The sequence below is a fragment of the Pleurodeles waltl genome, chromosome 5 (genome assembly GCF_031143425.1).
Source record: "Pleurodeles waltl isolate 20211129_DDA chromosome 5, aPleWal1.hap1.20221129, whole genome shotgun sequence".
NCBI lineage: Eukaryota > Metazoa > Chordata > Amphibia > Caudata > Salamandridae > Pleurodeles > Pleurodeles waltl.
The window spans coordinates 425,112,846-425,137,972 of record NC_090444.1 but is presented as its reverse complement, the minus strand read 5'-3'; the positions used below and the strand labels follow the sequence as shown (position 1 = coordinate 425,137,972).

The window sequence follows — 25,127 nt, the reverse complement described above, 5'->3', positions numbered from 1 at the left end:
CATAGGTAAGTCACCCCTCTAGTAGGCCTTACAGCCCTAAGGAAGGGTGCACTATACCACAGGTGAGGGCATATGTGCATGAGCACTATGCCCCTACAGTGTCTAAGCAAAACCTTAGACATTGTAAGTGCAGGGTAGCCATAAGAGTATATGGGCTGGGAGTCTGTCAAAAACGAACTCCACAGCTCCATAATGGCTACACTGAATACTGGGAAGTTTAGTATCAAACTTCTCAGAATAATAAACCCACACTGATGCCAGTGTTGGATTTATTAAAAAAATGCACACAGAGGGCATCCTAGAGATACCCCCTGTATTTTACCCAATTGTTCAGTGCAGGACTGACTGGTCTGTGCCAGCCTGCTGCTGAGAGACGAGTTTCTGACCCCATGCGGTGAGAGCCTTTGTGCTCTCTGAGGACAGAAACAAAGCCTGCTCTGGGTGGAGGTGCTTCACACCTCCCCCCTGCAGGAACTGTAACACCTAGCAGTGAGCTTCAAAGGCTCAAGCTTCGTGTTACAATGCCCCACGGCACTCCAGCTAGTGGAGATGCCCGCCCCCTGGACCCAGCCCCCACTTTTGGCGGCAAGTCCAGGAGAGATAATGAGAAAAACAAGGAGGAGTCACTGGCCAGTCAGGACAGCCCCTAAGGTGTCCTGAGCTGAGGTGACTCTGACTTTTAGAAATCCTCCATCTTGTAGAAGGAGGATTCCCCCAATAGGGATAGGAATGTGACCCCCTCCCCTTGGGAGGAGGCACAAAGAGGGTGTACCCACCCTCAGGGCTAGTAGCCATTGGCTACTAACCTCCCAGACCTAAACACGCCCTTAAATTTAGTATTTAAGGGCTCCTCTGAACCTAAGAATTTAGATTCCTGCAACTTACAAGATGAAGAGGACTGCTGAGCTGAAAACCCCTGCAGAAGAAGAAAGAAGACACCAACTGCTTTGGCCCCAGTCCTACCGGCCTGTCTCCTGCCTTCCAAAGAAACCTGCTCCAGCGACGCTTTCCCCAGGACCAGCGACCTCTGAATCCTCAGAGGACAGCCCTGCTTCAAGAAAGACTAGAAACTCCCGAGGACAGCGGCCCTGTTCCAAAAAGACTGCAACTTTGTTACAGAGGAGCAGATTTAAAGACCCCTGCAATCCCCACAAGAAGCGTGAGACTTGCAACACTGCACCCGGCGACCCCGACTCGACTGGTGGAGAACCAACACCTCAGGGAGGACCCTCCGGCGACTCCAAGACCGTGAGTAACCAAAGTTGTCCCCCCTGACCCCCCACAGCGACGCCTGCAGAGGGAATCCCGAGGCTCCCCCTGACCGCGACTGCCTGACTCTAAAATCCCGACGGCTGGAAAAGACCCTGCACCCGCAGCCCCCAGCACCTGAAGGATCGGAACTCCAGTGCAGGAGTGACCCCCAGGAGGCCCTCTCCCTTGTCCTGGTGGTGGCTACCCCGAGGAGCCCCCCCCCTTGCCTGCCTGCACCGCTGAAGAGACCCCTTGGTCTCCCATTGGAAACCCGACGCTAGTTTGCACACTGCACCCGGCCGCCCCCGCGCTGCTGAGGGTGTACTTTTTTGTGTGTGGACTTGTGTCCCCCCCGGTGCCCTACAAAACCCCCCCTGGTCTGCCCTCCGAAGTCGCGGGTACTTACCTGCTGGCAGACCGGAACCGGGGCACCCCCTTCTCTCCATTGAAGCCTATGCGTTTTGGGCACCACTTTGAACTCTGCACCTGACCGGCCCTGAGCTGCTGGTGTGGTGACTTTGGGGTTGCTCTGAACCCCCAACGGTCGGCTACCTTGGACCCCAATCTTAACCCCGTAGGTGGTGTACTTACCTGCAAAACCTAACAATACTTTACCTCCCCCAGGAACTGTGAAAATTGCACTGTGTCCACTTTTAAAACAGCTAAATGTGTTTTATGTAAAAAGTATATATGCTATTGTAATTATTCAAAGTTCCTAAAGTACTCACCTGCAATACCTTTCAAATGAGATATTACATGTAGAATTTGAACCTGTGGTTCTTAAAATAAACTAAGAAAATATATTTTTCTATAACAAAAACCTATTGGCCTGGAATTGTTTCTGAGTGTGTGTTCCTCATTTATTGCCTGTGTGTATGTACAACAAATGCTTAACACTACTCCTTTGATAAGCCTACTGCTCGACCACACTACCACAAAATAGAGCATTAGTATTATCTTTTTGCCACTATCTTACCTCTAAGGGGAACCCTTGGACTCTGTGCATACTATTCCTTACTTTGAAATAGTGCATACAGAGGCAACTTCCTACAATTACCAATTCAAAGTACTACCTTTCGGGGTGACAACAGCCCCAATAGTATTCACAAAATGCTTGGCAGTAGTAGCGGCGTTCCTCAGATACATGTTTTGCCATATCTGGACGATTGGCTAATAAAAGCCAGTACCATTCAAACATACCAGCAACACACTCAGTACACAGTAGATTTTCTACTCAATTTAGGATTCACAATAAATTAACTCAAATCCCATCTTCACCCCTCACAAATACAGCCTTATTTGGAAGCAATTCTGAATACTCAGTGAGCAATAGCATATCTAAACCCAGTAAGGATTCAAGTTTTTAAAAATCTCATGGCTCAATTACAAGAGAATCGTGCTTACACAGCAAAGCTTGTGATGCAGCTGCTGGGGATGATGGCATCTTGCATAGCCATCATTCCCCATGCAAGACTACACATGCGTACACTGCAGCAGTGACTTTGTCAGTGGTCTCAGTCACAGGGTCATCTTCAGGATCTAGTATTGTTGGACTGCCAGACTCGCTGCTCTCTGCAATGGTGGAATCCCACCAAACGTTCAAAAGGAGGGCCCTTTCAGGACCCTGTGCCTCAGATCATGCTCACAACAGATGCATCACAGATGGGTTGGGGAGCTCACCTCAACCACCTCACCATACAAGGGAAATGGGATCCCATTCAACAGACTTATCACATCAATTATTCGGAGTTGCTAGCAGTCTTTCTAGCACTCAAGGCATTCCTTACACAGATCTCACACAAAGTTGTGTTAGTCTGTACAGACTATATGACAACAAAGTATTATCTGCAAAAAAGGGGGCGGGGCACTCATCTCAATTGTTTCTTCTAGCTCAGACAATTTGGAAGTGGGTTATTTACAATCACATTCAATTACTGGCAGAATATCTCCCAGGATTTGACAATCAGCTAGCGGATCTATTAAGAAGGCACAGCAACAAGTCCACGAATAGGAAATTCACCCACAAGTACAGAAAACTCAAAATGCCAAAACTTCGGGTACAGAAACCCATGCCCTCAGTCCAAGGGCAATGTTCTGTGGATGAATTGGTCAGGGATATTTGTTTGTTTTTCTGCCTCTCCCACTCATTCCATTTCTAGTACACAAATCAAAATAAACATCACTCACCATGATTCTTGTAGCTCCCACGTGGGTATGTCAGTCTTGGTACTCAACTCTAATGGATCTGACTGTGGTTCCACATCACAAACTTCCAAACAGACCTTGTGACTCAAAAGAGAGCTCAAATCAGACATCCTAACCAACAAACACTCAATCTTGCGATATCGCTCCTGAAGACATAGAGTCTGGGTATTCGAACTTCCTTCTGAATGCTTGGACATTCTTAAAAAGGCACGCAGATCTACAACTAGACAGTGTTATGCTACTAAATGGAAATGTTTTGTATATTACTGCCAACCTAAAAATGTTGGTCCACTTAAAGCTTCTGTACTAGGCATTGTTTATTTGCTACATTTACACAAAGCAAATTTGCCATATTCTTCTATTAGACTTCACTTAGCAGCCATAGTTGCTTACCTCCATAATAGACAACATGTTTCTTTATTTAGGATCCCTGTTATTAAGGCATTTATGGAAGGGCTTAAAAAACGTTATTCCAGCCAAAGTACGTCCAGCTCCTGTATGGACCCTGAACATTGTACTTACCAGACTTATGGGTTCACCGTTTGAACCCACGCATTCTTGCTCATCGCGATTTATTACATGGAAAGTTGCTTTTTTGGTAGCTTAACTTCTCTAAGAAGAGTAGGTGAAATACAAGCATTCACTTTGGAGGAACTTTTTTCCAAGTACATAACAATATAATAGTTCTTAGGACAAACCTTAAATTCCTACCTAAAGTAGTTTCACCATTTCACATTAACCAATCAGTGGAGTTACCAGTCTTTTTCCCACAGCCATACTCAATTGCTGAAAGAGCTCTCCATACACTGGATGTTATAAACGCTCTCATGTATTACATTGTCAGAACAAAAAGTTTTAGAAAATCAAAACCGCTTTTTGTAGTCTGTTCAATGCCTCACTAGGGTAATCCAATTTCAAAGAATAGAGGATAGTCAAGTGTATTCAAATGTGTTATCTTAAAGCTAAAAGACAACTACCAGTTGTTCCTAACGCATACTCTACCAGGACAAAAGGCACTTCAGTGGCCTTTTTAGGAAACGTTCCAATAGCAGATATTTGTAAAGCTGCTACTTGGTCTACACCACACACATTTACTAAACACTATTGTGTAGTTGTTTTAACTCATCAGCAAGCAAATGCTGGCCAAGCAGTCCTTAGGACACCTTTTCAAACTACTCCAACTCCTACGTGCTAGCCACCACTTACTTGGAGGGGACTGCTTTACAGTCTACGCAAAGCATGTGTATCTACAGCCACACATGCCATTGAACGGAAAATTTTATTTACCCAATAGACATCCGTTTGCGTCATGTAGTGCTGTTGATTCACAGGCGCCCTCCCTCCTCCCCGGAAGCCTGTAGTTGTTGTCGTACAACATACACACTTTACTTACCCGCCTGCCGGAAACAATCTAAACAAGCATTTGCAATGCACTAGGGTCTCATTTGTCGGAGTTACAGCTGCTCACAGTTGTAAACTCCCAACCGGATTTTTCTTGCATTAAAGGAAAAAAACAGCACGATCCCGCCAATACAGTTTGCACGTAATAATACCTATTGGCAAAAGTGTAATTATGAACGTAACCGGCAAAAGTGCAATTAATTGTGTAACAAGGTCGATAGTATGTGAAGCGCTCGACTTCTGCCCAGCGAGATCGCGCTGCGAAAATAGAGAAAAAGTAGTCCACAAACCCAGCGAGCCGCATGTTTTCTGTACTTGGTCGCTGCGCTCGAGGAGGGCTAACCACCGGAAAAGGCATGACGTATGCGTGCCTTCCACTAATCAAAAGAAGCAGATTCTAACAGGCAAGCCAACTTGCCAATGAAAGACACTGACGTGACGTCGATGGGGCACCGAGCCCTTTTCTAATACATAAAGCGCCTCGCTAGCGATACGCATGCGCAAGCGCATGTAACGCAGGCTCGACCCTAAAAAGGACTCAATGCCCATGCGCAGTATCACCGAAAGGAGGAGTCACTCGATCTCATGACTCAAAAATATTCTTAGAAGAAATACAACTTGTAACACTAGATGGCAGACTTATGCAAAGCATGTGAATCTACAGCACTACGTGCCACAAACAGATGTCTACAGGGTAAGTAACATTTTCCTTAAAATCTGTAGACAATGCTAAAGTGAAATGGGATTTTTGTACCCTAAGTTTAGTTGTGGTATATTACCAGTCAATGATTTTTAGAAGTGATGGGTTCCTTCTTTTACTTGGTTGGCATGTGCCTTTGTGACGACATGTTGGTGGGCATTATCGTCGAAGGCCGAAATGATTACAACCATGTCCTTTCAGTGCAGAGCACGTGATAGCACTGCCTTTCCACTATGTAGGACAACAGAAGCTAAATAGATATAATTTGCCCTTTTGTGCAGAGGGCTTGTAAACAACAATGGATGTACAATGAAACTAAGATTGGAAATCATTGATTGGTGAAATGGATACAAGTGTGATTTGGAAATAGGTTGAATATAGACTCCTTCTCTGGTCTGCTAAAAAGGTTATTTTCTGCACTAATATAATTGGGTTGTCACACAAATTTTATAGTGATTTTGTCTTCATAGAATGTAAATATCATTGCTTGTTCTGTACAAAGCTGGCTATGATTAATTGAACTAAAGATTAAAATTAAATGTAGAACCATATTTTGATATTTGTTGTGGATTGTCTTTGACAGGGATGGAGTAAAAGAAGGGGAGCATATCTCACAAAATGGATTGCCATCGGACCAGGATTCTCCACGGGTTAGTTATCGCTCCCAAGCCTACCAAAGCTACAAAACATTTAATAACCGGCGAGCAGCCAATGACCGATCCTGGTCTGGACTGTGAAACACAGACCTTTTTCCTTGGCATACTTCTTTTTTCTTTTTGTTCGACATGTAAAACTCCCATTTTTTCTTTTATTCTACCCAGTTTGTTCATTGTTTTGTTTTAAAGGCAAGTGTCTCAGCACGCTATCCTCACTCCTTTGCATTTTTACTAATTACATCTGCGTTCTTGGCAGGATGGTAGGTGGGTGCCAAGTTGCTATATAGTGGATATATTTATTTCCCTCTATTTATTGTGAGTTTAAATAAGTTCAGCAATTTAAAAAACGTCACTGCTTGAATTTACTGGGTAATTAGTGTATAAAAAAACAAATACATTTGTTCGTAAATTAAGACACACTTGAAATGTGTTTAGAGGAAACCAGTCAAGGTACAAAAAATAATTCAGCTTCTCAATCAAAGCCATAGGGGTGGGTACTGACAAATTGGCATTGACCTTGTATCTGATGGACTCAGTTTTTTGTGTGCAGGTACTTTGTGAATGAATTGGCACTGGCCTTATAGCTGATGGACTCGGTTTTCTGTGTGCAAGTACTTTGTGAATGTGACATTGAGTGCCTTGTGTACATTACCAACCTCAACAATTCCAAATAATGCATTTTTCATTCATTAATGGTGAATAACTGGAATGCTTTAAGCTTCTAGTTGAGAATATCTTTACAAGCTACAAGGCCGTTCGTTATGTCTCTGGTTTTTACAGATCACCTAAATTCACTGGTGTACGAATCGCTGTATTACATTTTTTAAAGGCCTCCATGAATTCAACGGCTGACATATATACATATATGTAAGTCAGGCCCCCTTTTCTTAACTGTCCCAAAGTTTTGATTTTCATAGATTTCCAAATCTCTTCACTCCTGTAGTACCACTTTTCCAGTTATAATATTAATGACAGCACAGTGCAATGTAATGTTGGAATAGAAACTAAGACACTTCCATCTTTAAATTAAATGTTAAGAGAAAAGCCTTTTGTTACACATGCAGTCATGTGAATAACTGCAAAGTTTGTCTTTCAATACTAAGCACTTATTACTCGGGTACCAGTCTGAGCAGCGACAGCCTAACGCTGAAAAAAACTTTTTATAGTAGGTAATTTTTCATACTAAATAACCCAGATTTTCTATTTCGTTGATATAATTTGTAGCCTTGCTTTTCATGCCTTTCATGATTGTATGGCCTTACAACCATTGCTTTTATTTTTACTATTTTTATGTTCATCAACATGTGCATGTTTATTTTATACACATGTATTTTTCAAAGCTAATTAATCGTACTGTAATATACATACAAACATATATAAAAGCTAAGATGCTAATTGAACAGATATCTAGCTAGGAAAATCATGAGAGAGTTCATGTTTTTAATAGTACATCTTACCAAAGACTGCAGTAATGCCTTATGTCACTGTTCCTTTCTAGGGTTAAAATTTTGGGTTAAACAATATCCCAGACAATTGTACCTTCGATGTCAGATATGCTTTTCGTAATTCCTGTTCTCTATTCTTTCAATAGGATTATGATACATATGTTTACATTACTATATACAGACATACATGTGTATGGCTGTATAGATATATATGTACATTCAGACATAAACATCCTCTTTATATGAAAATGTATTTTAGTTTGATTGAAAACAGCAGCTTTGGGTTTCTTTACCAAATGGAGTAAGACTCAGTATGGAGTGCTTTGCAGTCTCCAGCACTAAACAAAGGTTGTAATGTAATACAATATGTTAAAAGCAATTATTTCATTTAACAATAAGTCACATTATCTGGCTAGCGTGTTGAGCATCTACTAGAAGCATTGTTCATGCCTCAAAGGTTATGTAAATTGGGTGACCACCCTTACCTTTTATTAGATTCGTAGAAAAGAAAAACAGGACTGCCAGATAATGAAATAAACATAGACTACCTGTTATCATCAGTTTTTAATCTGATTTCATAAATTTGTTACGCTTCTTACAAAACATGGTAAGTCTTAAAGATATTTACGGTCAAAAGCTCCTTAGTAGTTTCCATTGTGGTACAGAGACTTAGGTTGTTGTTTCAATTAAATGTTGCTATGTGCACTTTGATAACCAAATTGTTGTCAGTCATGCGATCCCTTCTTATGTTGCATGTTCACCATCTTGATTTTAATACCTCAAGGAGTTAGTCACTGCAGCACTTGCAACTAACCAATCCAGTGTCCTCCCTTATTAAGAGACTATGTATTAACTTGTGTTGTGCCCGTTTAGTTGTACCTGTAGTTATTTGATGTTTGTCATTTGATGTGTTAATGTATGTCAGTTTTGCATGTGTAAAGCATGTTTTTCATTAAAGTTAATTTTGATCCTTTGTTTTTTGTTCCCCTGAACATTGTTCATTTGTTTTCATTTATGTATCATATGTCCATGTTGCGTTCTTTTATGTATCATATTTCCATTTCATTACCTCAGATCCACTAATTAACCTAAGCAAGTGACCTTTATGTAGTGGAAATATATTAATTGCACACAATTCTGGTTCACCCAAAGACTTAGGCTCTCCGCTAAGTTGTAACCGCCACGCGGCTGCCGTTCTGTGGTGGCCATCACAACATCCCCGCTGGGCCGGCGGGGATGTGGGTCGCAACACAGGAGCCGGCTCCAAATGGAGCCGGCGGTGTTGCAGCAGTGCGACGGGTGCAGTTGCACCCGTCGCGCTTCTGAAAAGCTCCATGGGACCGTGGCGGGGGCCCGCGACTCCCCTTTCCGCCAGCCTTTTCATGGCGGTTCCTACCACCATGAAAAGGCTGGCGGGAGGGGGACTCGTAATCCCCTGGGAAGCGCTGCCCTGGAGGATTACAACTGCTGGGACCAACGTGGCGGTAAATTGCCGGTCCCGGCGGTGCGACCGCAGCGCTTCCGCCGCGGTCGTAATACACAGGATTGCACCGCCAAACTGTTGGCGGTGCAATCCGACAAAACAGCCCTGGCGGTCTTTGAGGGCCTTAATGTTAGTTAGGTCCTTGGTACCTTTGGAAACCTTTGAGGTCCATACTGTAAAACTGACCTTGAAGTCTGTGTGCCATATGGTTTCCATCTGCAGAACTAGGAGCAGTTGTGCTTGAAGATGGCCTGCTGTTATTTGCACAGGTGTGTTCACCAAGTCTACATTTTGTCCTACAGACATGATCTGTGTACTTGAAATAGGGCTACCATTGCTCATAGACATGTGTCAGGATACGTTGATTATAACCAATAGTAGTAGGTCACCTGAATAATAAATTCCAAAGCAAACTTGATAATTTGAGTACAGTAAATGACAAGAACATAGACTGTCTGATAGTGTCTTTTTATTTGTAAGTTTCGTATTGCATACATAAAGTGCAATGTGGAGGCATTGCAGAACTCTGCAGTGATGATGCAGAAAATATCATTGAAGCAATAATGAAATAAACAGAGAAAAAGTGGGGAGGAAAATATATACACCATGAAATACGTTGTATTTTTGGTACATCATGGATAGGTTGAAAGGACTTTATTTACTCTAGTCAGTCAGAAATATTTCAGCTGTTATGGAGTGTTCCTTATGTCATCATCAGGACCGAAAACTTGTTAACATAGTTTGAGAAATCTATGTGGGAGGTGGGAGATGGGAGGGGGTTTGGGATGGGTGGGTGGGGTGTCATACGATCCCTGAGCAGACACCAGGATAAAACATAATGTGAATTGAAATCAGTACACAGACAGTTGGGAAACAATACAGTTTCAATACCAATCATCATGCAACAGAGTTTAAAAGAGTCCTTGCGTCCTCACTATCCAACTTATGTAGCTAGGTTCTTAGAAATTGCTTTTGTGTGTTCACTAGATCCCTCTAAAAATGTAGTGCTATATATACACTACTAAACATTGTATCTGGTAGTCTTCTCGCTGCAGATTCCTTGATTATGAATTCTCCCCCGATGTCACACTGGGTCTGAAACATTTTTTTTGTGAGCAGTACCCCTGCACGTTGGTCAGTGTTGACGATCAGCTCCTCATCTGTCGGCGTCCACGCTGGAAGTGATGTTGCAGTACCTATTTAGATGCCACCCAGGTGTGCTGGCATCAGTTTTTTTCTTTTCTTTCTGCGCCAGAACCTGCGCTGATTCGGTGAAAATCTACCCCTCAGTCAGTTTTTGACTGGACTTTTTCAACATTTTATAAACAGTTTTTGTGTTTTTTTTCTTCTGATGTGTCGAGGATGTTATCGCTCAAGACTGATTTTAAGCCCTGCAGAGCCGCTCATCGGCGGATGTCGGTGATGGATTCACACCTTGTCTGTCTGTGGTGTTTGGAGTGCGACCATGACCCAAAGTAGTGCTCTGTTTGGTGAACCTTGCATCAGAAGGCTTTGAGGGAGTGGTCCGCACACGTTGAGGACCCTGGTTGAGGAGAAGGTCCCCAGACCGGTTGGGGAGTTCAAAGTCGTCCTCATCCCTTTCCAAGTCCTTGGGATAATCAGTTAAGTCGAGGCACTTGACGAAGAGTAAGAAGTTGAAGCGGTCTTCAACTACTCCTCATCTGTCGGCTGACGTGACAAGAGAGTGTCAGCATTCCATGACTCATTCCTCAGAGCCTGGGCTAGCTCCTCACCTCCCCAACTTTCCGGAAGCTAGAATGACCCATGTCCATCCGCCTCATTTTATGACAGTACAACCCCATTGCTTGTCTTTGGACTCCAGGGGACCAGAGGGGGACCTATCTAGTTGTGTACCGGCAGCTCCAGCACCAATGGGCCCCCAAGGATCCAGTCCTGGATCCAGATCTGTGCAGTTCGTACCATCTCGGCCTTCCCCAGTGCCGATGCTGGCCCCTACTGGTGGCACCATCCCCATGGTCTTCCTCGACTACAAAACAGAACCGGATGAGTGTCACCTGACTCAGACACTGGTAGGTGCCTTACCTCCTAATTCAGAACCTGAGCCCTATCCCCTTTGGGTAGGCCTCAGGGAAGACAGGGAGGGGGTCACTGGACCCTTTAGGACACCAGTCCTCTAAGGAAGAACCATCCTTAGACTGGCATGAGGATCTGGGTGAATCTAGAGGACTAGATACTTCTCCAGATATGGGTATGCTTTCTCCCTCTACCGTGGCAATGGAGGAGGGAGCTTCCTGTGCAATAGTTTTGGGTAGGGTCTTAGACCTTCAGCTACCCTCAGTGGCTGTCAAGCCTAATCTCTTGACAGAGGTGCTGCAGCCAGGATTCTCTGCCTCTGAACCCCTTCTCCCCCCTCAATGATGCCCTCACAGACATAATTTTAGGTACCTAGTCCAAACCCAACACAGTGCCTCCTGTGAATAGGACAACTGCCCGCTGCCATCGCCCTGCACCTGGGGGACCCACCCTTCCTGACGCAACACCCTACTCCTGAGAGCTTGGTGGTACAAGCCTCAACTTCTACTGGCACTTTCCCTACCGCTTCCCCGGGTAGGGAATCCAATGGACTGGACTCATTTGGGTTGTTGTTGCGGTATGTGAACACCACATGCCTTTTGGGCCGCTATCCCCACATCCTGTGGGACACAGTTGCGCAAGTACTGCCACAGGTTCCAGAGGAGGCCTGGACCATACTCTCTCAGGATGTTGCCAAAGGGAGGGATGCAGCAAAGTTCACAATTTGTTGCAGATTTGACACGACTGACTCACTAGGCAGAGCGGTTTCCACAACTGTGGTTCTGGGGGGGGCCACATATGGCTGAGGATGTCTGGCTTTTCGGGGGATGTCTAAGCTTCCCTTATGGACATGCTTTTCGATGGCACTGTCTCTTCGGAGACAAGGCAGATTCAGCGCTCGAGTGCTTCAAGGACTGTCGGACTACAGCTAGGTCTTTGGCCCTCGTGGTGACCCCCTGTGAACCCCCAATCTCTCTCACTCCTTTTGTGGCTAAGGAAGGGGCTTCCAGGTGCACTAATTCCTGCCCAGCCACCGTGCCACTCAGGCTTCCTAGCCTCTGCTTGGACAAGGGCGTGGTACCCACAGGCCTCACGGGTCAGGTGGCCAGCGGTGTGGTCAGACTGCATCAGGCTCCAAACATTTCTAGTCTGCTGTGTTACCATCTTGGACATCCAGTTGGTGGCAGGATTCACCATCACCTGTCCTACTGTTAGTCTACACCATCGAACAGGTGGGTTCCTCAGGTTGTCAGAAGGGACTACTTGCCTATTTTCACTTCTCTGTACTGCCTGCACCCCGGTGCTATCAGCGGTTTATGGTAGGCCACGACCATTTTCAGTGCACCGTGCTCCCGTTTGGCCTTACCAGCGCCCCTTGGGTGTTCATCAAGGTAATGGTGGTGGTTGCAGCTCATCTGTGGAGATCAGGGGTTCCAGTCTTCCGCTATCTCGATGACTGGCTATTGAAGGCGAGCTCTCCCAAGGCTGTCCTCTCCCATCTCCAGACTACGGCAAACCTCATACATTCCCTGGGTTTCACTATAAACGAGTCACACCTGACTTTCTCTCAGACTCTTTCATCAGAGCTGTTCTGGACATGGTGCAGTTTTGGGCTTATCCTCCTGAGCACCGAGTCCAGGATATTCAGGCTATTATACAGATGTTTGAGCCTATATCATGGATTTTGGTGGGACTGACTTAGGCTGTTGGGACTCATGGCCTCCTACTGGTGACAAATGCCAGATGGCATATGAAGGCTCTGCAGTGGGGACTGAATTACCTTTGGGCGCAGCATCAGGGGAATGTCTCTGACATGGTCCAGATTTCGGAGGGATCTGCAAAGGATTTGGGTCAGACACAAATGCCTCTTCATACCCCAACCAGATATGACAGTAGAGACAGATGCGTCACTCCTGGGATGGGGCAGCCGTCTGGGAGAGGTAAAGATCAGGGGACTGGATTCTGTCAGAATCTGGACTCATCATCAATCTGCTGGAGCTCCGAGCAATCTGACTGGCATAGAAAGCCTTTCTATCATCCATCAAGGGAAGGCTAGTGCAGGTTTTCACAGAGAACACCACCACCATGTGGTACTGCAACAAACAGGGTGGGGGGAGGTTGTGGAGCCTTTGTCAAGAGGCTTTGACACTCTGGACATGGCTGGAACAGCAAGGGCATATCCCTGTGAGTTCAACACTTGGCGGTCTCTCTGAATGCAGTGCAGACAAACTCAGGCGAAGGGGATCACCACTGGCGTCTCTGGAGGTGGTGCAAGGTCTCTTCCAGAAGTGGGGAAAGCTTTGGTTAGATCAGTTTGCCTCTTCTGAGAATGCGCAATGTCAGCAGTTTTACACGCTGGAGTTTCCAAGGGAGCTCTTGCTCAGAGACGCTTTTCATTCCAAGTGGAACTCAGGCCTCCTGTGCGCCTTTCTGCTCATTCGACTCCTGCCCAGAGTTCTCAAAAGGATCCGGAACAACTGCGCCTAAGTCATCCTACTGGCCCTGGACTGGACACAGACATTCTGGTATTCCGACTGTAGCCATTGATCCTCCAGTCAGGCTGCCCCTTTGGGAAGATCTTCTGACGCAGCAGCAATGGAGGATTCTTAACCCGAACCTATCTACTCTCCACCTTCTTGCGCGGAGATTGAATGGCAGCAGTTGACAGCTTTTTACCTTTCTCCCAAAGTCTGTTACGCCATCTTGGCAGTGAGGCATCCCTCCACCAAGACGGTATATGCCTGATGGTGAAAGAAATTTGTGGCATGGTGTGCAGAAATATCTTTTGAGTCCCTTTCTGCCCCTCTTTCAGATGTTTTACTTTTCATTCTTCCCCTTGCCCAGCAGGGGTCTGCTTTGGGCACTCTTAAGGGCTATTTATCTGCCATTTCTGTCTATTTGCGGTTGTCTGATCAACCCTCTATTTAGGTTCCTCAAAGGTCTTACTCATCTCTTCCCTCTTTCCCCATTCATTATGCCCCAGTTGGACCTTAATTTGGTTCTAACTTTTTTGATTTGTGCTCCTTTTGAACCTCTCCACAATTGTCCCCTCAGGCTTCTCACTCTGGAAACAGCCTTCCTGGTTGTATTTACATCTGCTCGTCGAGTGAGTTAGCTGCAGGCCTTGTCATCTAAGCCGCCTTACCTCTCTACATATCATGACAAACTAGTGCTTTGCACAAAGGACTCTTTTCTACTAAAAGTGGTCACACATTTTCATGGAGGCCAATCAATCACGCTGCCTACTTTTTACGCACCCCAACGTTCTTCTAATAGGAGAGACTCCACCACCTGGACCCCAAAAAAGCATTGGCATGCTACTTTGACCGTATCTCTGAGTTCCAGATGGACAACCAACTCGTCGTGGAATAAGTGGGTGCAAAGAAATGTTGGGCGGTACAGAAGAGAGCCATCTCTGATTGGGTCGTACTCTGCATCAAGATCTGCTACTCACTGGCCAAGAAGCAACCTCATGATGGCTTGCAAGCTCATTCCACCAGAGCTGACGCTATGACCACTGCACTAGCACACAGAGTTCTGGTCCTGGACATCTGCCAGGCAGCAACATGGGCATCTCTGCACATGTCTACCAAACATTACTGCCAGGGCAGTAAGACCGGACGGATGGGCACTTTGCCTGTTCCTTGTTTGAAACTGGTTTGCAGACCCAGCTCCGGGGATGGTATTGCTTGGGTATCTTTCAAAGGTAAGTCATCTGCCGCTAGATGTTTCTGTCCCATGAACAAGTTACTTACCTTCAGCAACGCTTCATATCTAGCCGCAGATTCCTTGCCGACCCACCCATCCTCCCTGCTCTGTGAACGGATTTCTAGGGACAGGGATGACCCCTTTCAGGGCCCTAGTTTTGACACACCAGTGGTCAATGTTCTTCATTGCTCCACGCTTGTGGCGTGGAAAGTTGTGAAAAGAAACTGATGCCAGCAAGCCTGGGTGGTGCCTATAAAGGTACTGTAACATCACTTCCAGCACGGATGAAGATGGACACTGATCAACGCCACCTACCTGGCAAGAATTCAAAGATAAGGAATCTATGGCTGCATATAGTCTCTACCAGATAAGGTGTTACCGAAGGTAAGTAACTTTCTCTACAAAATAGTTTTGGAATTTAGTTAGCAGATGAACCAGTCATTAGCTATATACAGTCACATGCTACTGGAGTGGTTAGAAACTAAATTGTTTTCTGTGATGTGAATTCTTATACTGGAGGTGGATATAAGGTTACAGTATCCCACAACACAAACCGCTGAAATTGTCCCACTTCTTTTGTAGTTGTAGATGCCTACATTATTTTTTCTTCATTAGTTTCGATACAGTGAACTGCATGGAACTTTCCACATGATCAGAGTTTGTACTTGTTTGCCGAGTGCAGCCTTTCTCTTTGCTTGGTAATCTGGCTTCAGCAAATTTACTCGAGTCACAAAGGAAATGCATATGGGTTAGTCTTAAACACCACCACAAGGAAGTGTGACACTGAGCATAGCATAACTCTGTATTACAGAGAAGGGCTTCTTAGACCTTTCCCTTTCGACTTTCCCAGCCCAATTCAGCTGCAAAGGGATTCCTTTTGTCTCCTAGGCTAAGTGCAGACGGAGTCTGTATTTTATAGTCGGTGCTTTTGCAGAGATTCATACCACCCTGTGATTTCCAGGCATGCTCAAGCAGATTTCCACCCACATGCTGTTCCGATCGTATGTGGATTTCTGCTAGCTGGAGAAAGGCAATTGACTGGCTGCCTAAGTCAATTAACGTGCTCTTCAGTGCAGGGATGGGAAAATCAAGTCCTTCTGACCGGGATTATTGTTAAGTAGCTTAGCTTTCTCTCAAAACCTCTTTGTCTTTGGTTGTTTTCATCCAGTTTTTAACTTTAGAAGTTGTCGCTAGTTCTGCAAAACCATATGAAGGAAACAATTTGTCCATTGCTCCCTTCTGATTATTCTTTTAGGGGGAATTAACTATTGCGAGTATATTAGAGACAAGTACGCTTCAGAGTGCAGCAATACCCAGAGAATGACTGTGGCTATTCTCAGACTAATAGGCAAAAAGGAAAACAGCAGTTCAGTCCTCGTAGAGTAACACCTCCATCTATAGAATGAGGGCCTTTAGTACACTTGTAACCAGATTATAGTGTAGCTGAGTATAAACATGAGTGTTCTAGTTGCAGCTTTAGTGACGTGACAATAGATCAAGTCAGACTCTGAGTAGCAGAAATTTACAGAAGTGTTACATAGTTATTAGGTTTGACACTCCCTCACAATCCAACATCAGACTTTACAAACCAAACAACTTAGAGATTAGATCACTGGCATGTGATATTTCTTGCATGAGTGTACCTTAACCATCTGCAATTGGATCAGGGTAATAACGCTGACTTTGGGTAGTCCAACTTTACCCTTCTTATAGTGCATCCTAGTTTCTGTGTACACTCTTCTCTATTTTCCACATGATCAAGCAGCGTTCAGGGTCACATTTTAACCAGCCACAGTCTTCTCCTTCTAGAGGAATCTCAAAAATGTTTTCTTCCTCCATAACTGTCTCGTATCCTCACAGGGCAGGGCCTGGCCCCTTGGGGACCCCCTGTCCTGATAAATGCCAAACGCTCCAGTGTAGTATGCATGTATCCGTGTCATCTGGCAGAACTATGTTGACACATTCTTAAAGCTGATAGTTTCATAATGAAACTATGTGTAGATAAAAGGTGCCTATAAATGTAAATAGACCATATGCTGTTTCTTTTGAGAACTGCTGGTATATCACTGGTGGGTCAAGATGAAGCATCTCAAAGCCCAAAATGGCTGCGGGACTGTGACTGGGCCTTGAAGCAGCCTATTGTGCATTTAATCTGTGGAAAAAAGTTATTTGTGTGCGCTTAAGATGTGAAATTTTGATAATGTAATAAAGGGAGGAGCTGAAGGCGTGCAAGGAAATCGCCTATCGGCACACTTTTGGGAATCAAAATACCAAATTAGTTGCAGGTGATCTCCTAAAAAATAGTACATAACTCCTAGCAGTATCATTTAGCCTGGAGAGCCCTAAATCTGGGAATGCTCTACTTTCTGATTTACAATATTGAAATTAATACTATATTTCAGCTCCACTAAAACCTGGATACCACAATGTTAATCAGGCTGTCGTAATACCTTTCAATTTTACCCTTTTACTGAATGTCCCAAAATTGTGATACTCCATAACCCGCCAAGGGTTCGGCAGAAATAAAGTGAAAATACTATTTCAGCCCGATTATGTCGACTGAACTTTGGCAATAGTCCATGACCTGATTGGGTTTCTGAAAGGAGTGCACCTTTTTGAGGTACAGCTTCATTGTGGTCAGAGGATTAGGCAGGACTATATAGTTCATACACAAAGGAATTAATACATTTGTAAACAAAGCTCAACACAAAACATTCCTTTTCAGTGCAAAGCGGGCCAAGAATATGTATACTACTACATATGTGGAACAAAAAACAAGCATAGTTTAAAAGAAAGTTTAAAAAAAAAACAAAAAAAAAACACCTTTCTGGTTCAACAGATGACCCTGCATTCACACCATAATAAACACATAGAGATATTATACGTATTCATCAGGCATTTACACAGCCAGAAGGCATAACAAAATATCTGGTTTCGCACACACCCATTTAAAAAAAAAAAAAGTAGCACTTTCCGACTCCAACCACTAGATGGCAGAATATCCGGGGACCCCGACCTAAATAGGTTTGATGATTTGAACTCCAAAACTATGCACACAAAATACAGAAACAGGCATTCATCAAACAAATGCACAAATTATAAATTATTTTATTTAGTTCACAAACAAAACTATAACATTTTAGTTTTAATGGTAAGGTTGGACGTTTTCTAAAGTCAGTTAAGGCTACTCATTGTTCACACAGTATTCTGTTTGATGCACTTGCACTGCTCCCACAAATCAATCTGAGGATATAAACTATTGTTAGCCTTCAAATTCCTTCACATTTACAGAGTTGTTTTTTTAATTCAGCTTTACATTTTGATTATTTATATACACTTTTATAATCTGCCCATTGTGATTTAATTTTAGCAGTAGCAGGCACTTGGTTAATAACCACTGCTAGAGTGCACTTTGTGGACCTCTCTTCATTAAATACAACACTAAAAGCCCTTATTTTTGTACTCTCTATTAAAGCCTTAGATTATTAATCTGTGGCAGCTTTTGAAAGAAGCCTGTATAAAACTCATATTACGTCAAGAGAAAGATTTTAAATCTATGCATCCTTTCTCCTTGCATGATGCCAAAGGCTACGCAGTTGGTCAATGTGAAATGTCGCACTCTAGTTTTAAAACTGATTGTAGCATATCTTCATGAGGTCCCCAGAAAAAAATGCTTTGGATGCCTTCACTGATCCAGGTACAGCACTTTATCAGCCTCTTAATGCCATGCTTCCACACTTACTTCACTGCAGAGGACATTTGGAGCAAAGCACCAAGAGCTTTCTTTCATTTGTTTTTGTTCTTTGTCCTATGCACTCTAACTGCAGTTAAACCTTCATCACTTTCCGTCTGCTATTGAGATGGTTCTCAGCTCCAAGTGATTTGTGAAACCCACGTTATTTTTCATTCATGCATCTTGATGGACTTCTTGCTCCAGGGGGGTTAAGGTGTGAGAAGGAAGAAGGATCTGTGTATTTGTTAGATGTCCTCTTGATCATGGGCAGCATGATATGAATTGATATAGAAGACCTGGATCCAGGTTAGACATGTAGCTGCCTTTCCTTTTGCCTTTAGATCATATACATTTAAATGGAGATTAAGGGTACCCTAAAAGATTGAGGCAGTGGGCTAATATTACATAATCGGGTAGTGTCTGCCATATTTTGTTACCAAGTGAATCTAATATTTCTTGAAATGGGATAAAGTGCAGATTTAATGCAGTTTAAATTTTGTCCTTAGAAGATTTTTTTATTTTGTATGAAGGTATATTGCTTATGGAAGAGTTAGTCGTGAATGGCATGGCTTTTACCACATTATGTTAAGCACTTGTCATGATACACCATTAGAGGCCGGTTTGGGGACCAGGTGCAATTTTGTGCTATGGAAGCCTCCATCGAGTACAACCTAATCATCAGTGACCTGCCAAGAGAGTCATAAAAATTGAGTTTACAGTTTTACTTCTACCACATTTAGGGCAATGTTATCCATAGCTGTTCGGTTACAGAAGGTATTGGCGAATGAGGCAAGTTCGAAGTTCTGTTTTTTTAGTGTAATAGGGATTAATTTACAGTAATCAATAGCTCGTATAGGAATTACTGTAAAATCCTTTACTTTGCCATTGACAAACTTGTGCTTTTCCACATACAAACGGTGCAAAATGTCTGTAACCTACTAAAGCGTTAAGCGGTGTTGAGCTTTAGTAACATTCTAATCCCACACACTAGTTTTGTAACAAATTGGCTGCAACACATGACACTGAGTTCTCAGTAATGGTGCAGTGAATAAGAACTGGTCTTGAGTTTCCTTTCACAAGCTAAAGCCATTGGGATTCCAATTTTAAACATTTTTGGATTAATGGCTCCGAAGACGTCTTCAGCTTGACCAGTCAGAGCTGCTGGAAACCCGGCTGCTCGCTAAGCACTCTCGAGCACACATCAAGCAACACGATCCACAAAGCAAGTGATGGGCAAGGCCATGGTTTGTCTTTGTTTGGGGGGTAAAATTGTGTGTTTTTGCGTGACTGTGGTGGCTTTCCACTTCCTTTAACATAAATCAGATCCATTTAATAATAAAGCCTGAGACTGACTTTTTTAAATTTATTTTTGTTTTCTCTGGTTTTCCTGTCTCCCCTTCTCCAAGATCCAACCTTCTAACTGGGAATGATGGGAATGAAATGCATGATGTAATCTCTCTAATTTCTGCATGATTTGATTATGTGGTGTCTGTGGGGCAGAAAACAAACATTTACAGAAAAAAATGTGGAATACATTTTTTTTGATTGTTGCACTGTTACTACTCGTGTACAGTTCTAATAATCTGTGGACCTGCTACACTCGTGATGTCATCTGTTTTCTTTCGAATAGTGACATCCTGTAAATGTTAAATGCAGAACGGCTGCGGTATAACAACCAGTACTTAATGCACTGTTGCAGAATTGTACAGCTGTAATAGGGTAACACCCTTGCCAAACAAATGAATTGAACAACCCCATGCACCCACCATTTGACCTCTCAAAAAGCAGTTCTTTCAATGGCTGATGTCAAGGAGTGGAAAAGGGTATTGTGAGGTCTTTGGCAAGCAGAACCACCAAGTGGCCTTGCACCCCCTAACTCACCTCCCTGACTTAGTGGAAAGCCACATAGAAGTCTACCAGCATTAAAAGAACTAGTCCCAGGTAGATCAGGTACACAGAGAAAGAGTTTGTTTGGTAAGGGTGTCATCCCCTTTTAAAGTTGAGTAATCAAAATCATACCCTTATTGAGTGAAGTACAGTAAAGGATACCTTGCTGGTTTTCTTCTGTATCCCTTATTCCTTTTCCTTGGGAACTAATCGAGCCCCTTCCTCTAATTACTTTTCCTAAACTCAACTGATGTAAATGAGCTTTTACAGTACTTCGAGCTCCAATTCTAAAACGTTAATACCCAGCCTGGTTGGTTTAACTAGTAACTAATAATAATTGACTTTTTGGTGATAATAAAGTCTGTACTTTACCATTTGCAGGTGTCCGAAAATATTGAAGGTAACGAAATGGTCAATGGAGCATCAGAACAAAGATCCAGTTCAAAAGAGACAAGCCCAGTTCCTTCACCAACTTCCGATCGCAAATCCAAGACGATCATTCATGGTCAGTCTGCTTCAACCCTTCCTGCCAAAACCCAAGACTCCCCTCCATCTCAAATGGAAGGCTTGCTTAATCGTAAACATGAGTGGGAAACACACAACAAGAAAGCCTCAAACAGGTATAGTCAGCTTCATAAAACAAATGTGTTGTTTTCAGGGAATAACAATGTTATGCTAATGCTGAAAGCACTTCCTTACACATATGTGCTATAAAACTTTGCATAAACTTTTCAGCACAACTTATACTAGCCCATTTTTCCAGAGATATTATCTATGAGGGCATAGAAGCAAATGCAAGATACAGCCTTAGAAAATGTAACATGGTTCCTTGATGCACGTAGGTTACCCCAGAGATGTCGACCACAAATTATAATGTAAATCCATGATGTACTTCAATGTCATTAGTCACAAACTGTAGCTCAAGTTCAGGATCACCAGGTGCAGATGTATAGGTGGATGAAAGTTATGGGTCTGGAAGTCTGCATCATTTAGAGAGCTGCTTTGGAGTGTGTGTGCCCATTGGTCTTTGCTGCACCTGCAGAGTATTAAGAAAAGCATGACTTTATCCCAACCTTTAATTTCTGTGTGGATGGGGAACCAGTGTGTCTTCTGTTGAATAATGCATTTGCTGTGTTCTGGAATGCTTGGCCTTTTTGCACTGGTGGCCTGAAGTAGGGCTGAAAAAAGAACTATCCTAAATAGTTAGTTGTTCTTTTTTTTTAATTGGACCACCTTTAGAAACTTAGCTTAGTCTTTGAAGCTCAGAAATAAGGATGATTGTTCGTGGCAGGGTACCAGATTATGGAAGTGGGCCAACAGGTACTCGTTTCCTTGTCACTTAATGACTGCGGATGGAAATTGTTCTTGTCTAAGACTTATAATGCATGCAATGATGAATCCTGTCATTTCTCTCGATTCCTTTTTCATTTGGCACTTCTTGTTGGAACACAATCAGTGCAGTAGATTTTTAATTTTCTTTAACTTTTAGTTTAGGGTTTGATGTGTTTTAAGCTTTTCAGTTGTATTTTGAGATTGGCTGACATCCTTAGCCCTGCTGTGTGCCTGCTGCTTTAGCCAGTTTACCACTGAATTTTACACTCACCTTGTTAGTTGCATGAAAACAAAGTCCACCTTTAGAGGTGCTATGTTAAGGCACATTGGCACATTTAGGCTGTGTTGCAGGTCTCCACATGCATGTTACACTCTCTTTCAGCCATAGAGCGCTGATTTAGAGGAAGGGGAAGAGCTCTTTCTAAATATTCTCCTATTAGACTCAAGGTCTGGAAGCATTATCTTTGCAATCTGAGGAGTTCTGCTGTTCCCATTTTGTCAGGAGTGAATGTGTGGTTGGCCTACCAGTGTGCCCAAAGAGGTCAGGAAACAGATAACAACCGTAACAAAGGTTCTTATTTGGCAAACTGAGGATAGAACGAGAGGGATTCCTTGGACTTTAGACACAGACCTGCAGTGTTACGTTTTATACATGCCACAGTGTGTGTGGTATTCAGCCATAGGTGCCTCTTCCCCCTGAGCCAAGGCTCTAAAAGCCAGAAAGTGGCTACAGATTTGTAAAAGTGAGCCAGTGATGGTTATTCATTACTTTTGGTTACTCTTTCCTAAGCCCATGTGTAAGTTACCAAGGTTGGCATGCCCTGTACCTTGAGTCTATACTGCACTCATCCACAATGTCTTGGTGCAGTCCTGCTGTGGCTGTAAACTACGTGTAAATTGCAGTGGTGATTGCTCGGACTGTGGAATATATTGGGGTTTTCTTTCCTCTTTCATTCAGCGCTGTAGCAAAACTGGGCCACAATTTAGGGGGTGTTTTCTGCTTCATTTAGAGGTGTGGCCAAAGGGCTCGAGTTCCCCGTAGCATCTAACTTCCTGGGTGCACTTGTATCCGCTCTGCCTTCCACAACGAGCTTCTCTGATGTAGTAACCAGGCTAAACTACTCCAGCTGTATCCCGATCAAGTTCAGGACAAACGTTTTATTTAGTGTCCAGTGAGCTGGATGCCTGGTAGTGCTGGAAAGGGGTCGTGTTTCTCATAGAGTCATATCTTTTTAGGGCAAGGCTGTTTTTGAGGAACAGATTGTTTCTGTATTATGTTTCCATCTTAATCCGTAACCTAGGCCTCTCCACTTCCATATTGGGCTTCTTGTGCAGACAGATGCGGATGTTCATAAGGAGATGAGCAAGTGAAGCAATGAGAAAACATCGGGAACCTTGTTTTAGTATGAGTGGGTACTTTTTTCTAGGACATTTTTTTTATTCTTCACCCCGGTGTAAGGGGAAGTTTTAGAATTGTGCTTTGTTATAAAAAGATTCAACATGACAACACCAAAGACAGGTCAAACCTGGAAATTAGTGTCTTGTATACTTAGCAGAAGCTGAAGAGCTCAATTGTGAATGGATGGTCTTCAGATATTGTTCCTAAAATTAATGGATGCAAGTAAAATTAAGCTTGTGGCCCTATTTTAGAAGATGAAAGTAGAAGGGTAAGGATGGATATTCAGTGGCATGCATAGAGTTTTTAATTCAATTAGTGGAGTATTAGGATGGACTAGGTGTATATGTATCATAGTTTATATATTTTTTCCACTTAATTATTTGTTTCTGTACCCAAGCACAGTTAGTGTGACACCTAATTGTTTTCAGGATGTTGTATAAATAGGAAAATTAAACTTTATATGATTTTCAGTCAATGGTTGTGTTTATCAGTAAAAAGTTCTCTCCCTCAATAAGAGTTTGTTTTCATACTTCTGCATATTCATGGAGATGTAATCCCATGGTGATCTAGAATAGAAAAGCTTTATCAATGCATGCTCTATAGGTCCTCAAGTGGGATTGCCTTTTTTTGCGCACCAGGTTGCTGATATTTTTTACCACCCTAGTAAGTCTCTGTTTAGCATGCAGTGGATATATTGCCCAGTGCAGTTTCAATGTGCTAATTTGTCTGCATTGTGATGACTGCTAGCGCACCACCCATTTCTTGACCTGTGGCTTTGTTGACAGGTCCCTGATGTGTTAGATCTTTAGGCCAGGCTTACAGAGCGGGTATTTAGCATGAGATAAGGAATAATTAGTATTGTTTTTAGAGCTAGGAGTGGGTTGGTGCATGCAAGAAAGGGGGGGGGGGGCTGTGTATTCGAGTGAGGCAATTAGCTATACAGCCACTTTCAAAATAACATCTTTGGAAATTGTACAATTTATCATATGTTTTGTTGGAATAAGTTCTGCTTAGTAGGTTTTGATGCCGAATGATACCTAGGTGGAAGCAGTCACAATTATAAACTCTTTAAAAAAAAATGTCATACTTGTTGTAAGTTCTTCTTTCACTCTTAAAGGTCTTGGCATAATGTGTATTGTGTGATCAACAATCAAGAGATGGGCTTCTACAAAGATTCCAAAAATGCTGCCTCTGGTATTCCCTACCACAATGAGATCCCGGTCACCCTGAAAGATGGTGTCTGTGAAATTGCAATAGACTACAAAAAGAGGAAACACGTGTTTAAGCTCAAGTAAGTTCCTCACTTCTTTGAAAAAATAATTAATTTAGTAGCAGCAAGGCTATGTTATTATTGTGAAATAATTTTTTCCTAATTCTTTTAGGAAATATTTTTAGAAATGTATATAATGCATGAATTACTATGTATAACTTAATTAAAACTGCGGTGTCTGGAAAACAATTGTGGCACAGTTTATACATTCCTCAAATGTTAATAGTAAGATCATCTATAATCTAATACATCTCAAGCACTCTATCATGTTTAACTTGTCAGCTCGGCTCATCAAATACATATTCCATCCTTTTAATTATTTTTTTTTCAATAGTTTTTTTGTTGTCTTAATAGTCTAAGACGTCAGATATTGACTTTTCGTCAAAGGGGAAGGAAAAAACATTCAGCAGATCTGTTAAAGCATCATGCCTGCAACAATAACAATTGTTACATTTTCCTTTACTTTTCACCAACATACCTACCAATATTTCCTTCTAAACATAAGTCCCTTGCCACCCACCCCACCGTCATTGGTATATATCCTGGTACAGTCCTAAACCCCTCCTAGAATAAGGGATATACAAAAGGATGCTGATCCCTGT

At 42.9% G+C, this 25,127-nt stretch overlaps 1 protein-coding gene across 4 annotated transcripts in view; it reads left to right on the top strand.

Moving 5' to 3' along the window:
• SPTBN1 (spectrin beta, non-erythrocytic 1) overlaps positions 1–25,127 on the top strand; it is a 502,311-nt gene that overhangs the window by 439,247 nt on the left and 37,937 nt on the right. For all 4 annotated transcript variants that reach the window (XM_069234188.1, XM_069234189.1, XM_069234190.1 and 1 more), the window contains 3 exons: positions 6,141–6,207; positions 20,906–21,144; positions 24,373–24,546. In XM_069234188.1, the coding sequence (XP_069090289.1) occupies positions 6,141–6,207; positions 20,906–21,144; positions 24,373–24,546 (480 nt within the window). The remainder of the gene's footprint in view (positions 1–6,140; positions 6,208–20,905; positions 21,145–24,372; positions 24,547–25,127) is intronic.